At 64.3% G+C, this 14,360-nt stretch overlaps 2 protein-coding genes across 3 annotated transcripts; both read left to right on the forward strand.

The window, feature by feature from the left end:
* Positions 1-58: 58 nt before the first annotated feature.
* Positions 59-2,825, forward strand: LOC139324771 (collagen alpha-1(I) chain-like). The gene is made up of 3 exons (XM_070954516.1): positions 59-176; positions 301-1,228; positions 1,391-2,825. Exons 1-3 carry the CDS (start codon positions 59-61, stop codon positions 2,823-2,825), a joined length of 2,481 nt encoding a protein of 826 aa, XP_070810617.1.
* Positions 2,565-12,258, forward strand: TSC22D4 (TSC22 domain family member 4). 2 transcript variants are annotated; one of them, XM_070954698.1, is made up of 5 exons: positions 2,565-3,970; positions 4,834-4,997; positions 8,767-9,075; positions 10,480-10,531; positions 11,971-12,258. In XM_070954698.1, the coding sequence occupies exons 1-5, from the start codon at positions 3,221-3,223 to the stop codon at positions 12,169-12,171; spliced, it is 1,476 nt and encodes a 491-aa protein (XP_070810799.1). In that variant the 5' UTR covers positions 2,565-3,220; the 3' UTR covers positions 12,172-12,258. The 2 variants fall into 2 exon arrangements, with proteins under 2 accessions (XP_070810799.1, XP_070810798.1); XM_070954697.1 differs by lacking the exon at positions 8,767-9,075.
* Positions 12,259-14,360: the final 2,102 nt, after the last annotated feature.

Consider the following 14,360-nt stretch of genomic DNA (forward strand, 5'->3'; position numbering starts at 1 on the left):
CTCCTGGGGGTGGCAGGTCTGGCTCAGCGCCCCGTAGCACCAGCAGCCCCGCGCCTCGATGAACTGCAGGAAGACGGAGACCAGAGCTTCCTGGGGCCCGGCATTCATCTTCTGCGGGCTGGCCAAAGGCGGGCCGGGGGCGCCCGGAGGGGGCGCTGCTGCGGGAAAGAAGCGCCGTTAGCCAGGGAGGCGGAGGCGGAGGCGGGGGGGGGGGGGGCGGCAGAAACCAGGCCGCCTCTGAGCCCGTGCAGAGCGCCGGCCCTCCTCGCGCCTGACCTGCTTCGCTGGAAAACAATCCAGGCGGGGGCCTCCCCCCTCCCCGCCCTGCCCGAGCGAGCACCCGAGCGAGCAGAGCGGCGGCGGCAGAAGCCCCGGAGCCCCGGATGCCAGTCCGGGAAGAGGCAAGCAAGGCCGGCAGCCGCGCCCCCCCCCGCGCCCCCCGCCACCTACCTGCGGGGCGGAGCGTGGTGTGGGGGAGCGGGCGGGGCGGGGGCCGGGGGGCATCGCTCCTCCGCCGCCGCCGCCCTGCTTCTCCTCCCGGCCGCGGCCCGACTCAGGCGCCCGCCATCCTCCGGCCGGGCGCGGGCTCAGGGGGCCGGCCCTCCATGGCGCTGGGCGCGATCGGGCCTGCGGGAAGGGCGCGGTCCTGGCCGGGGCTGCGGGGAGAGAGGGAGGCTGAGCGGGGCAGCTCCGCGCCCACCCCGGAGCCCCCGCCAAGCGCCGCCGCCGCTCCGGGAGAGGCACCTGCTCTGCGCCGCCGCCGCCCCTGCCGTTGCTCCGGCGACGCTGCTGCCGGGCGGGGCCAGGGCGGGGGACGCGGCGGCAGCGGGGATGGCGGGAGCTCCGAGCCGGCCGGCGCCGCCGCTCACCTGGCCTGGGGCTGCTCCCCGCGCCGCTTCCTCCGGCTGACGCAGCGTCTCGGCGCGCCTCCCCCAGCCGGGAGCGCGGGCGCAGCGCGGGCGGAGGGGAGGGGAGGGGAGGGGAGGGAGACCCCCGCCCGCCGGGGGCGCCTGGAGGAGGCCGGCCCGCGGGTCCCGCTCGCTGAGCCCTCGGCCCGGCCTGACCCGGAGCCCTGCGCGGCCGGGGGAGGGGCGCCGCCGCCTTCTCTGCAGCGGCGCGGCACGGCCATCCCCGCGCCTCCCCCCGGGCCCCGCCCGGCCCGCCTCGGATGGACCCCCGGCCGGAGGGCCGCCGCCAGAGGAGGCGAAGGAGGCAGCGGTGGCCGGAGGTGAGCAGCGAAGCCCTGGACGGGGTCCCCGCCGCCGGGCTCTCCTGCCCGAGGGAGGCGCGGTCTGGCCCCGCGGTGGCCTCCCCTCCCTCCCTTCCCTTCGGGGGGGCGGGCTGCGGGACCAGGCGGGAGGCCGCTCCTCGCCGGCGCGCCTTCCCCAAGCTGGCGCCCGCCGCCCTCCCCGCTCCTGCCCTCCGGGGAGCGGCGCCCGGGGCACGCGGAGCCGCCGTGCTTGCCGTGCCTGGGAGCGGAGCGGACGGCCGAGGGGAGCCCCGAGGGGCCGCCGGCTCAACGGTGCCCGGGGTCGCCCCGAGGACGCTCGGCTGCTGCGCCGCTGCTGAGATGCCGCCGCCGGCCTCGGAGATGCTGCCCGACCCGCCGAGGCGGAACGGCGGCGTGGCTGCGGCTTCTCGGCAGGGCTGAGCGAGGCCCGGCTCTGCACGCGGACTCCGGTCGGCCCGGGCAGCCCTGCCTCGCTCGCAGCGCTTGCGGGTCCCCGGAGCCCGCCGAGAACGCCGCCTCCCGCCCTGCCTGTCCGGATGGCCGGAGGGAAGCTCGGCCGGCCGAGGAAGCGCTTCGGCCCCCGGCCACGCGCGGCGGAGGTCCCGACTCCCACCTGCCGGCCGAAGGTGGCCCAGCGGCCCCCGGGCGAGCCGCGCCGCCTGCCCGAAGGAAGCGGACCGGGGCTGCGCTCGGCCACCAGGGGGCAGCAACGCCCCACCGGAGCCTTCACGTGATGCCGGGCAGCCTTCCCGGGGCGCCCCCGCCGAGCCCCCCCTTACAGGCGCTGAGGCTTAGCTGGGGGGCGCGGGAGGTGGGGCTCGGGGGTTCATGGCCGAGGCAAAGGAGGCGGGGGGCTTGGGAGGAAGGAAGACCCTCCGCTTCAGCCCAGGCCGCCACCCTCGGACCGGCTCCCTGGCAAGGGGAGGGCGACTCCCGGGGCCCAAGACGGGGATCGGGGGGGGCGGGGGGGAAGAAGCCGGCGGCCAGGGGACCCCGCAGCTTTTCCCCTCCGGGTTCGCTCGCTCGCTCGCTCGCTCGGACAGCGCCCCTTCCTTCCCCAGGCTCCGTCCGGGATGGCGGGCAGGGGGCGGCGGGGGCGCCTTCCCAGCGCTGCCGAGGCGGCTGGGGGTGGCCGGCTAGGCGGGACCCCCTTGCGAGGCGGCCGCCTGCTTCTCCCTCCGAGCGGGGGCTCCGCAGGCGGGCAGGCGGCTGCCTGGCGGAGGTGCCGGCGGAGGGAAGCGCGGCTTGGCCTGGGCCCAGCTGGGGGGAGGGGGCGTCACCCAGTCAGCTGGTTGGGAGGGGGCTGGACTTCCTGGTGCTGGGACTTGTCAACAGCCGAAGAGGCGAGGAGAGGAGCGGAGCGGAGCAGGAGAAGGAAGGCGAGCCAGCCAGCCAGCCCAGCGCAGCCCCGGCCGCAGCTTTGCCCGCGGAAGGCCGGCCGTGGCGAGGGGCGCGCCGTCCTGCCTCGGGGGGAGAGCCGAGCGCTACGATCGGTCCCGCCCGGTGGGTGGTCGCAGCCCTCAGAGCAGCGGGGATGCCCTCCGGCCCAGCCCCGCCATGCCCTGGAACCGAGCCCAGCCCCGCCGCCCTCTGAGCCGCTGGCCGGGCCGGGATCGAGGGGAAGCGAGGAAGGAGCGGCCGGACCGTTCAGCCGAGGAGCCGCCGCCGGAGAAAGTTGCAGCTGGGAGTGAAACAATGCGGGACGCCTGCCAGGCAAATGCCCCTTAAACTGGCTTTGCTCCTGGCCAGGGCGCGCCGACCTCTCGCCGCTGTCGCCAACCCGCAGGAGCCGCCGAGGGCCACCCGCTCACCAGGCGAAGGACCCAGCCGGGGTCTTTGGGGGGCCTGCCCTGTCCTCAGATCAGCCCGGGGCGCAGACTCCGGCCCTCTGCTTCTTCGCCCTTGCGTCGGGTGCAGCCATGGCCTGGGGGTGGTAGCCCCCCCCTCTGTTGCCTGGAGAGTCGCTGAGACCCCCGCCCGGTCAGGATCATGAGCGTGGGGAAGAAGAAAAGCGGGTTCCAGATTACCAGCGTCACCTCTGACTACGAGAAGGAGGGTCTGTCCGGAGGAGACGCCAAGGGCCCCTCGGAGGAGCCCAACCCTGTGGAAAATGGCAGTCACCATCTCAATGGTGGTGTGGGGCCAAAAAACGGGCCCTCGGCTCCTGGCTCCCCGGGTACAGCTCCCTTGCACCCGGGCTCCATCGGCAGTGTGGCCGGTTCTCGCTTTCGTGTGGTCAAGCTGGACCATGGCTTGGGAGAGCCATACAAACGTGGGCGCTGGACTTGCCGAGACTTCTACGAACAGGAGATGGACCACCACCTGGTGGGGCGGCTGGCAGACTCTGCCCGGCAGCCTCAGTCCCTGGACTCGCGGCTGGAAGTGGCTGGCCTCCTGGCGAAGCCCTCCTCGCCCTTCAGCCCTCAGATGCCACGGCGGGGAGGGCCTTGCCTGCAGTCCCTCCTGGTCCTCCCGGTGCCCGCGGCCTCAGCCCACCAGGCCCGCTCTCTAGGGGGTGGCCTGCCTGTTCTCCGCCCTGGTAGGACCCCCCCCAGCCCGGCATCTCTCCACAGCACCCGAGTTGTGGCAGAGAAGCGGCCCCTGGCTCCAGAGGAAGGTGCCCAAGAGCCTGGAGACCCTCCCCAGCCTGGCACCATCCCGGTGGTGAGAGTGGAGGAGCACCTGCTGCCCAAAAGTGTCACCCAGCTCATCCCAAGGGAGACGGAAGAGCGGCACAAGGTGAGGATGTGGGGTCTCGTGAGCTGTAGAGAGGGGTCCTGGCCACCCCTCCCCCACCTCAACTGAGGACGGGCACCAAGAGAGTCCAGGGACCTTGGCTGGGAGAAGCTCCCCTTCATGAATGTCCTCTGGCCTCTGGTTGACCCTGCCTGCAACTTGCACTCCCTTGTTCTCACAGGGGTGCCCACTTCTGCCTGTCCTCCTGGGGGCAATTCCTCCTCCTCACTGGGACCACGGAGACAGAGTCCCCCTTTTACATGGGGAGGGATGGGCTGCGGGGTGGTGAATCCCTCTGATGCCCTCAGGGGAGAAGTCCTGGGCCTGCACCTGTGCCCATCAGAGGAACTTGGCAAGCCGTGGCTGAGCACCCACCACGCCCTGTGCCAAGGGGAAAGAGGGCTGAGAAATGGGCCCGATTCAGCAAAGTTTGGGGTGAACCTTCCTAAGACCTCTCCAGTAGTGCTTGGGGGAAGAGGAGGAAAGGGCACTGGGGGTGGGGGTGGGGTAAGTCCACTCAGGTGCCCTTGACCAGGAACCGCTGTCCATCTTGGGTCCTAGTGGGGTCCTAGTGGGGTCACACTGCTCTTCAGAGATGCCTTGGGAGCCCAGGGAGCAGGATCACTGAGCTCTGGGCCGGGGGAGAGTGGCTTGCCCTGCCCTACCCAGCCACCAGCCTCTTCCTCTGCTTCTCTGGCTATGCAAACAGGCAACCCCCCCCCCCCCGCCCGTGACTTGGCTTTCCCTTCCACGCGGGGCCCACTGCAACCCCTGTCCAAAGAGGGCCAGAGTGGAAGTTCCCCCGCCCGCCCTCCCCAATTCCTCTCCCTCCCCGGGGAGGCTCAGTTCTTTCTCCCCCACGACAGATTTTGCCCAGAGAGACCCGCTCGCGCCCATCTTCCCCGGCTCCCCTGCTCTTCCGCGATGCAAGCCCCCACCGGAGAACCTCGGACCCCTTTGGCGTGGCCCGCTTCAACCTGGCCCGGTCGGTGTTTGGCATGGGAACCTCCCACGACAGCGACGATGACAGGTGGGGGCAGGAGGGGGGGCGTTCCGGCACATCTCGGGACGGCGGTGCCCAGTCTTGCGGGGGTGGGGTGGGGGAGAGGAGTTTGGGTCTGACCCTCCCCACCTGCTCTCTGCCAGGCGCCTGGAGTGGAGCCCCCCCGGTGGGTGAGGCTGGGAGGGGGCGGGGGGCACATGGGTGAAGAGGGTGCGCTGGCGACACCTCGGTCGGAGGGAAGCCACCTTCATGGCTCTCTGCACGCGCCTGTGGCTGCCCTCGGCACGGGCTCCGCCCAGCGTAGTTCCCCTGTTGGGGCTTGGGCAAGAGGAGGAAATGAGGAAGAAGAGGGGTGTCAGAAGGCAGGAGCGGGTGTGCCCGCGGGTGGTTGCAAGCGCTGGGAGGGGGGGCAGCCGGCACCCCCCTCGGAAGTGGCTCCGGGTGCTGCAAGAGCCGGCGGTCAGAGGGCTCGGGAGGCGTCGGGGCAGCGCTTTCTGGCCCCGGACCATTTCCCCGAAATTGGCCCGTCTTTCTGCGGAGGGCTGTTTCTTCACCACCACCTCCTCCTCCTCCTCCGCTCCGGCGACGCCCTCTGTGGCTTTTTTCTGGCGCAAACAATCGGTGCTCTGGGGGCCGGAGAGCTATGGGGCAGGCCGAGACGGAGGGAAACGGGAGATGGGGAGGGGAGGGGAGGGGAGGAGCGGGTAGAATTTCAGGATCCGGATTCCGGCCCCCTTCGGCCGCCTCCCAGGTAGGTGAGGCCAGCTCTCCCTCCCAGCGCGGCTGCTGCTATTTCCATCCTGGCGCAGCTGGGAGGGCAGGAGGGGGGCTGAGGGGGGGGACAGAGGACAGTCTATTTCGAGCCTGACCCACGGCAGCCTTCAGCCAGCCCAGCCCCAGCAGCCTCTCCGGAGCTCTCCTGCGCCTGGGTCAGGGACCCACCCCCACCAACACACACAGACCTGACGCCCCTGCCTGGCTTCCTTGCCCTCGGGCCCCTGCTGGCTGCTGCGGGTGGCAGCTCTTTCATCCATCAGAATAGAGCTGGGAGGGACCTCGGAGGTCTTCTAGTCCAACCCCCTGCTCAAGCTGGAGACCCTGTACATTTCAGACAAGTATCTGTCCATTCTCTTCTTAAAACTTCCAGTGATGGAGACCCCACAACTTCTGGTGGCAGGCTGTTCCGCTGGCTGATTGTCCTCACTGTTAGGAAGTGTCTCCTTAATTGCAGGTGGTCTTCAGATTCAGCCCTGACTGCACCTCAGCATTTCGGATCCCACAGCCGGCAGTTTAGCTCCTGGAAGTGGGGGGGGGGGGACAACATCCATTCCTGGTGCTTTGCCTGCTTCTGTCTCCCTACCCAGAGGGAGCTCCAACTCTCATTCATATTTCTGCCTTGAGGACCTGCCTTTCCGTTCCCCCCCCCCTCTGGGGACTTCCAGGGGCCTCAATCCCATTCCCCACATCATGCCAATTCACCCCCTCCCCTTTTAGCCCACCCCCAAGGTCGCTCAGAGAGCTTGGCTGGCATCAAGGGCACCCCAAGGCCAAAGCGGATGTTGCCTCCCGATTTCTGCCTACCTCTGAGCCCACCCACCCCGTGTGAGCCCCCTGGCCTGCTTGCTTGCTCCCGCCCAATCATCTCTGTACTTCCCCTCTCCCCAAAAGCTCAATGGGGGCCACTATCAAGATACAGCACACAAACACACACAGAGACCGCTAATTCAGTCTAGCACCCACTACATTCCTCGGGGGTGGGGGTGGGGTGACTCTACTATTCTTAGCCATGTTAAGTGTCGGGGGGGGGGAAGAATGGGGAAGGAATGAGGGGGGGTAAACTTTAGCCTGAAGCAGGGCTGGGTGGGACATTTGGCACAAGTAGGTGGGGGCGAAAGAGTCCTGTGCCCAGAATAAATCCTTCCAAGGGCTGGCAGAGCCGGTTACGGTTTAAGATGTGGGCATCTGAGCAAGGGAGGGGGGGTATCAGTTGACGGAAGCGCCTTTCCTGCCACCTCTGCTCTCCGCCCCACAGCGGAGAAGGGAAACGGGCCCCTTCAGGAGCAGCACATTTTGTCTTGACACCCAGCCTGTCCTGCCCCACCGGCTCCCACCCCTCCCCAGAAAGCATGCCCTGGGTGATGCCAACACCCCTGCCCTTCCAGGGCATTATTGGCCTCGAATGCCCAGCCATGGGGAGGGGGTGAGGGTGGGCTTTGGGTTTATGGGAAAAGATGGAGGATGTAGAGAGGACTACCCGCCTCCGAGTTCTCCTCTCGACATTTTGCAGGGAAGAGGTTGGAGGCTTTACACTCTGTGCATGCTCAAGGGGAGTCAAGGCTCAACTTGGTGAGTGGCCCATAGGGGGCACTGTGAGGGAGGGGGGACTGGGGCTCTTATCCCAGGACAGCGAGACAGGAAATGCCACGGATGTGTCATTGTAAACAATGCTTCCCTACTTGGTTAGAAAGGGGCTCCTCCAGTGTGGGGAGTCTGGCTGGGGGGGGAGGTGGTGGCTCCTGCTCCACCGACTTCACCTGTCTGGGAAATTCTGGGAGTTGGAAGTCCACCCATCTGCTAGTTGGCAACCTTGAAAACCGCTTGTGCTGAACCAACTGACCCACTGCTAAGCCACAAAATAAACCAACTGCATCCAGTTTTGGTCGCCACGATGTAAAAAAGGATGTGGAGACTCTAGAAAGAGTGCAGAGAAGAGCAACAAAGAGGATTAGGGGATTGGAGGCTAAAACATATGAAGAACAGTTGCAGGAACTGGGTATGTCTAATTTAATGAAGAGAAGGACTAGGGGAGACATGATAGCAGTGTCCCAATATCTCAGGGGCTGCCCCAAAGAAGAGGGGGTCAAGCTATTCTCCAAAGCCCCTGAGGGAAGGACAAGAAGCAATGGAGGGAAACTAATCAAGGAGAGAAGCAACTTGGTGCCCCCCGCCTACCATTCAGCTCAGCCGGCAGAGTGAGAGTTCCCGTGGGCGGGGGAGGTTGCTTTGATTCTCCCTCCTAGATTCTCCCCCCCCCCCATGCCCCACGGATTTATTCGGTCTGCCAAGGGCGTCTTAGTCTGTTGGCACCATTGCCCAGGCTGGGGGGCAGGCCCAGGCCCTCATTCAAGGGTTATGCAATGTGCTTGGACTCCTTTCCCTGTTCCCATGACAACGTCCCACCCCCGGCACCCCCCCCGCCTGGACGGGGACTGGCATAAACAGAGGTGGCAAGTTTATAAAGGTTCCTTTGTGCAGCCCCCCCACCCCCACCCCCTGCACGCCTTCTGGGCCACATCTGAGCCAAGAGCAAGGGGGGGGGTGGAGAGCGGAGGTCCCACAGCCACTTCCGTCCTGGGCGCGGGGGACGGAAGAGAGTGCGCGGGCAGAGCACGGCTGCTGTGGCGCGCCTGGCAGCCTGGGCAGCTGAGGCCCCAGTTGCTGGCTGGCTCTGCTTTCTCCCGAGGTTGGGAACGGGGCGCGCTCCCCCCTACACCCCAGCCAATGAGAGTGAATGAGAGGGGGCCGAGAGCCCGGCACAGAGATGGCTATTTATGTGGAGCCAGGAGCCTGCTGGCTAAGCGAGTGCCCATCGCCTGCCCCGTCTGGCGGGAGCTGCTGGGCGCACCACCGGCCTTTCCCCAGGCCGGCCGGCCTTTTGCCTGCTGCTGATGGATTGGGGGGGATCGAGGCTCAGAAGGGCTGGCGGGTGACTGGGGCACAGGAAGACCAAAGGAGAAGGGGAAAGGGGCCTGCCCAGCAACTGCCTTTGGGGGTGCCACCCTCAGGCGCCCCACAGAGAGCTGGAGGCAGGAGGAGAGGCGGGGGCGATGTCTCTGGATCGCCGACGGACATCTGTCCGATCCCTGGTGACCGCTTACGAGTCTCGGTGGGAGCACCCCGGCTGTGGCTGTTGCCTGCTCCCTGATCCGGGGGCCTCCCCTCGCCCCAGGCAGAGGGGCTGCACCTCTCCGGCTTCATCCAGGGAGGCCTCCCCAGCGCGGGTGACGAAGCCAAAGGAGACCCCGCCAAACCCCCGGAAGCTGAACAGCTGCCGCCAGAAGGAGGCGGACCAGAGGCTGCTCTCCCTCCTGTTGGTCCTCCACAGGTAGTGGGGAGGTTCTGGGCTGCGGGTGGGGAGGGGGGTCAAGAGAGGGGTGAGGGGCCCGAGGAGGTTCCTGTGGAGGAAAGGAGGGATGGGGCCTGCAGAGGGCTGGCTGTGTCCTCCGCTCCTTTAGCTGGTCTCCAGGGTGGAATCTTGTGTGGGCCCAGAAGGGGGTCACGCAGGGCGGGTGAATGCTGTGGCTGCACCAGATTTGGGGAATTGTCTCAATAAAGGGGAATCTTTGTAGCCCCGGGTAGGAACAAGGGGCCCTCAGTGCTCTCTGAGCTGGGGGGTTTTCTTGCAGACCTTTCATGACCCAACTAGAGAACGACATCAGTGCTAGGAGGGAGGGCGGTTTGAGGGGGAGGAGGAGGACTGTGGGATCCTTGCTGCTCTCTGAACTTGGTTAGGGTTTATCCCCCAAACTGATGATCTTCCCTAGTTAGGTCACGAAACGTCTGCAAGAAAACAACAAAGCTCAGAGAGCCCCTAGGAGCCCCCCGCCCCCGTTCATCTGTCTTTTCTGCTTCTCTCTCTGCTTCTTGAGCATGGGGATGGGGGGGGTCTCATTCTTAAAACAACTGAGAAACGCTGAAAGCGCTTTGGTTTTGTTCCTTACTCCGGTTGCTGTATCTCTGGACCCCACCCGGAGAACGGCTGACTTAACCAATCAGAGCTCTGCAGGCTTAGCAAGGCACACCTGGACTCCTCGGGGGGAGGGGGGAGCCAGGCCAGGTACCCCCTCTGGGGGACGACTTGAGCTGCTTGTGCACAGGTGGAATGCCTGGGTGGGCTGGCCTTTTATCCCACCCGGTGGGGCAGGCATATCCCCGTTCAGGCAGGGATCCCAAGGCCACTCATGGCCTCCCCTGCTGCCCCGGAGCTGCTTAATCTGCCGTTGAGGGTCCCTGTGGCAATCAGGCCCCTTCTGCTCTGGGATCCTGTTCCTATTTGAGAAGGGGGCTGGACTAGAAGACCTCCGAGGTCCCTTCCAACTCTGTTCTTCTGCTTTTGCCTGGCTGGCAAACCTTGGGGGGCAGCAGAGCTGACTCTGGGGAGCAGAAGCCCTGTGGGGCAGCAGCAGGACTCAGGGGTGAAATGCTACTGGTTTGGACCAGTTTGTCCAAACCGGTAGCGATGGCGGTGGGTGGTTCGGAGAACCGGTAGCTACGGCAGCACGAGGCTCCGCCCACTCACCTGGTCGTCGTCGTTTTTTACCCTCTGCGCATGCACAGAAGGCTTTGCGTGTGAGCAGAGGGTGTGCGTGCACTTCCAAACCGGAAGGGAAGGTAAGTAGATTTCACCCCTGGCAGGACTGCACGGGGGGAGTGGGGCTCCTGGCACAAGTCAGGGCAGGTTCCCCTTTTGGGGGTCAGTCCGATTCACGGGTGCCTCTCTCTCCCGCAGCGGAACCAATAGCAGCATGATCGCCATTGACAACAAGATTGAACAAGCCATGGTGAGTCCAGAGACGGGGCAGGAGGGACGGTGGCCCTGGGCAGACGGGCACGGCCCTTGGTGGGCATAGGCGGGCTGCAGGGTCCGAGATCAAGAGGCAGCTTCCGTCCGGGAGCTGCCAGTCCCTAACCCTTGGCAGGAGCCGAATCCACTTCTCAGATAACGTTTCTGGATGTGCCTCTGCAGATTCTCAGCCATCCAGGGCACGGTTGTCCCAAAGGTGCTTTTTCCAAAAGGCAACTGGACTTTTCGGTTTTTCTTTGAAAATATTTTTTTTTTCTTTGAAAACGTTTTGCTTCTTATCCAAGAAGAACCGAAGAAGCTTCTTGGATGAGGAGCGAAACGTTTTCAAAGAAAAAAGCCCAAGAAAGTCCAGTTGCCATTTGAAAAGCCCCTTTGGGGGTTTCTGGATGTGATTGTCCAGGTTTTATATGCCCGGGAAGCCCCTGACGAAGTCACCGTTCCCTCCGGTCAGTTGGCAACCTCTGTGGGAAGCAGAGCTCTGGTGCAGGCTGAGCGAGGCCCAACATTCCCGAGCTTTGCCAGAGGCCAGAGTGGCTCCCGGTGGCAAATTCTGCTCTTCGTAGTTCTCCCCAGGGGAGAGGCTGTGGCAGCCGGCTAGAGGAAACTCCGGAGCCTGCCAGGAAGCGTCTGCAGATGGGCGTCAGGGAGGCTGCGGGGACCCTTCGGCTAACAGGCCAACCTTATCAAGACGCCCAGGGGCAGCTTGGTGGGCGTCGCACCCTTTTGGCCCCTCCTTAGTAAAAGCACTGTGCAAATGACCCCCTTTGCTGTGGAATCAAGATCACAGGAAGTGTTGATACCATTGGAGAAAGCCTTGGGGGGAACGTTGACTATGGCATCCAATTTTGGTCATATTGGGACTCTGGAAACAGCGCAGAGAAGAGCAAGGAAGAGGAGAAGGGGGTTGGAGGGTAAAGCATACAAAGAACGGCTGCAGGAATTGGGGGTGTCTGGTTTAATGAAAAGAAGGATTAGGGGGGGACATGACAGCAGGATTCCAGTCTTTGAGGGGCTGCCCCAAAGAAGGGAGGGCAACCTATTCTCCAAAGCACCTGAAGGCAGGACAAGAAGCAACGGATGGAAACTAATCAAGGAGAGAAGCAACCTAGAAATAAGGGGAAATTTCCTGACAGTGAGAACAGTTAACCAGTGGAACTGCTTGCCACCAGAAATTGTGGGTGCTTCATCCCTGGAGGGTTTTAAGAAAAGAGAGGCCATCCACTTGTCTCAAATTGTATAGGGTTTCCTGCTTGAGCAGGGGGCTGGACTAGATGACCTCCAAGGTCCCTTCCCACTCTGTTATTCTGGCCCTGTCAGAGGCCGGATGACAGAGCCGGCCGTCAATGTGGTGGGGGAGGGGCTGGCGTTCTGGGGTCCTGATGAGCCTTACAGCTGCTGCTCCTCCTGCTTCCCCAGGACCTGGTCAAGAGCCACTTGATGTTCGCCGTGCGGGAAGAGGTGGAAGTCTTGAGGGAGCAGATCAAAGACCTGTCCGAGCGCAACGCTGCATTGGAACAGGAGAACAGCCTCCTGCGCTCCCTGGCCAACACGGAGCAGACCAGCCAATTCCAGGCTCAGCTCCACGAAAACAAGCCATCCTCCAGCGGCTCCGCATGACCCTGGACAGGTGGACGGATGGACGGACGGACAGAGAGCTGCTGCTGCTGCTGCTGACGACACTAAGGAGCGCCTGATGAGAGCTCTGGAGCTCGCCAATGCAGTCCCGCTGATGTGAACTTGCCTCTTTGGGGTGGGGTGGGGGGGTCGTGCACACCTGTGCGTGTGCGTTTGTGAAACCAGCCTTTGGGGTGGGGTTGGGGAACTGGGCTACTAACACACATGTGCCTTCCGGGGGTGCAATTTTACCCCCAGCTCTGAAAGGAGCAGGATATATTTCCTAGCAGGGAGGAGAGATCCAGAGGGAGAAACCCAGCCTCGGATTGGGGGATCCCTCCCTCGCAGGGATTGCCCTCCCCTAACCTGGGGGGAGACTGCTGCACTTACCCCCCTCGAGACTGAAGTAGGAGGGGGCTTTTTTAAGGTACTACAGACCTGGCTGGAAATTGGGGTGCAGAACTGAGGTTGGGGTGTGGAGAGCTGGCAATACTTTTATATCCAGGGCACTTTTGCAGTATTTCAGGTTATTAAAGTCCCTAGCTGTTAAAAGTCGCTCCGTGTTGTGTGGGGCGATTTGTGGGGTGTTGAGCAAAGAAGCGGAGGTCCCGGTGAGGAGGGGGCTTTGCCAGCATCTGCCTCGGGTGGTAGAAGACCCTCCGTCGTCCAGGGCCTGGTGGTCCCAAAGGTGCTTTTCCCAAAAGCCAACTGGACTTCCGTGGGGTTTTTCCTTTCCTTTTTCCTTCTCTGGGATGAGAAGTGGAACATTCTGAAAGAAATAAAAACCCAAGAAAGTCCAATTGCCTTTTGGGAAAAGCTGCAGAGCGTATGGAAGATGGACTGGCAACCTCTCTGCCCCCCCCCCCAGGGACGGCTCAAAGAAGAGCCGCAGAAGAGCCATTGCAGTTCCTTGGTGCTCCCCCACCCACCCCGGCGTCCTTCCGCGCCCTCCCCCCAGCGAAACGCTCCCAAGCACAGGCCGTTCCTCTCCCCTTGTTTTGACCCCCAAGGCAGCGGCTGAGTCTCAGGCCTGCTCAAACGGAGCCATTGTCCCTCGGCCGAAGCACGTGGCCGCCTGCCGAGCGGGAGGGAGGGGGGCCAAACAGCTGGAGGAGTCCGGCACGTGGACGCCCGCCCGCAACCAGCAGGGCAGGGTGACAAGGGCATTGTTGTCCGCCGTGCCCGCCTCCCTCTTCCTCCCTCCCGGGATCACGGTGTTCCCGAGGGCAGGGAGAAACAAGGCCACCCTCTTTGCCAGTGGAAAGCTCCCGTCGGGGCGTTCGGGGTCAGGCCAGGATGGGGCAAACTTCCATCCCACCAAGCGAAAGCCGTTTTGCAATCCCACACCGAAACCCCCAACCCAATTCAACATCGCTTTCCCCAGGCGGCACTCTCAGTCTGTAGAACCCAGCAAGAGCGAAGATGGTGGGCCTTGCCAGACTGCGTGGGCAACCCACTGAAGCTTCCAATGGCCAGTGGGGGGGGGGATTCCCTGCATGGCCAGAGCCAGGGATGAAGAGGTCAGTCCCAGGGCCTGGGTCACAGACCCTCTGGTGAACTGGGCCAATTCCAGCCCTGCAAATGGGTGCACCTGGACAGGAAGAAGGCTGTAGCTGTGGCTCCCCCCTCCATCGCACCCCCCCCCATCCTCAGCCCCTTCCCCTGCTTGCTTCAGGGAGACAATGGCCGTGTTGGTCCATGGAAGCTTCAGACTATGGTATCCCTGGCAACCGGTTCCCTAGCAACCAGTCTCTCCGGCACATCCCTTGGGAAGGCCATGCCACTGCGCCGGTTCTCCCTGCTCTTCCTGGCATGTCTGTCTGCCAGCCGGGCCCAGCTGAAGCGGCAGAGAGTTGGTGAACTGGAGCCAGCTCTGGGGGGCATGCAGGGGTCCGCCTGCTCCCAGGGGGACGGCGGCCCCACAGAGGAGCCCTTGGTGCTGCTGCCCTGGGCTCTGTTGCTGGCCTTGGCGGGCTCCTTGGTGATTTACCTCCTGTTTGCCAAAGTGCCGGGGGTGAGCAGCTCCCTCCCGCCACCAGGAAGCCCTCGGCCCATTGTTGTTCCGCACACCTGCCTCCCCGCTGCGGATGTGCCTAGGACCCACACGTGGGCCGGGCAGGGCGTCTGTTCCCCCAGCTAATGATAGATTGCCTAGCGAAGGCCTTTCGTTTGGGTTCCAATTTTAGCAGAAG

This window comes from Pituophis catenifer, unplaced genomic scaffold (genome assembly GCF_029215685.1).
Source record: "Pituophis catenifer annectens isolate HBS135680 unplaced genomic scaffold, rPitCat1.0.hap2 SCAF_15, whole genome shotgun sequence".
NCBI classification, from domain to species: domain Eukaryota; kingdom Metazoa; phylum Chordata; class Lepidosauria; order Squamata; family Colubridae; genus Pituophis; species Pituophis catenifer.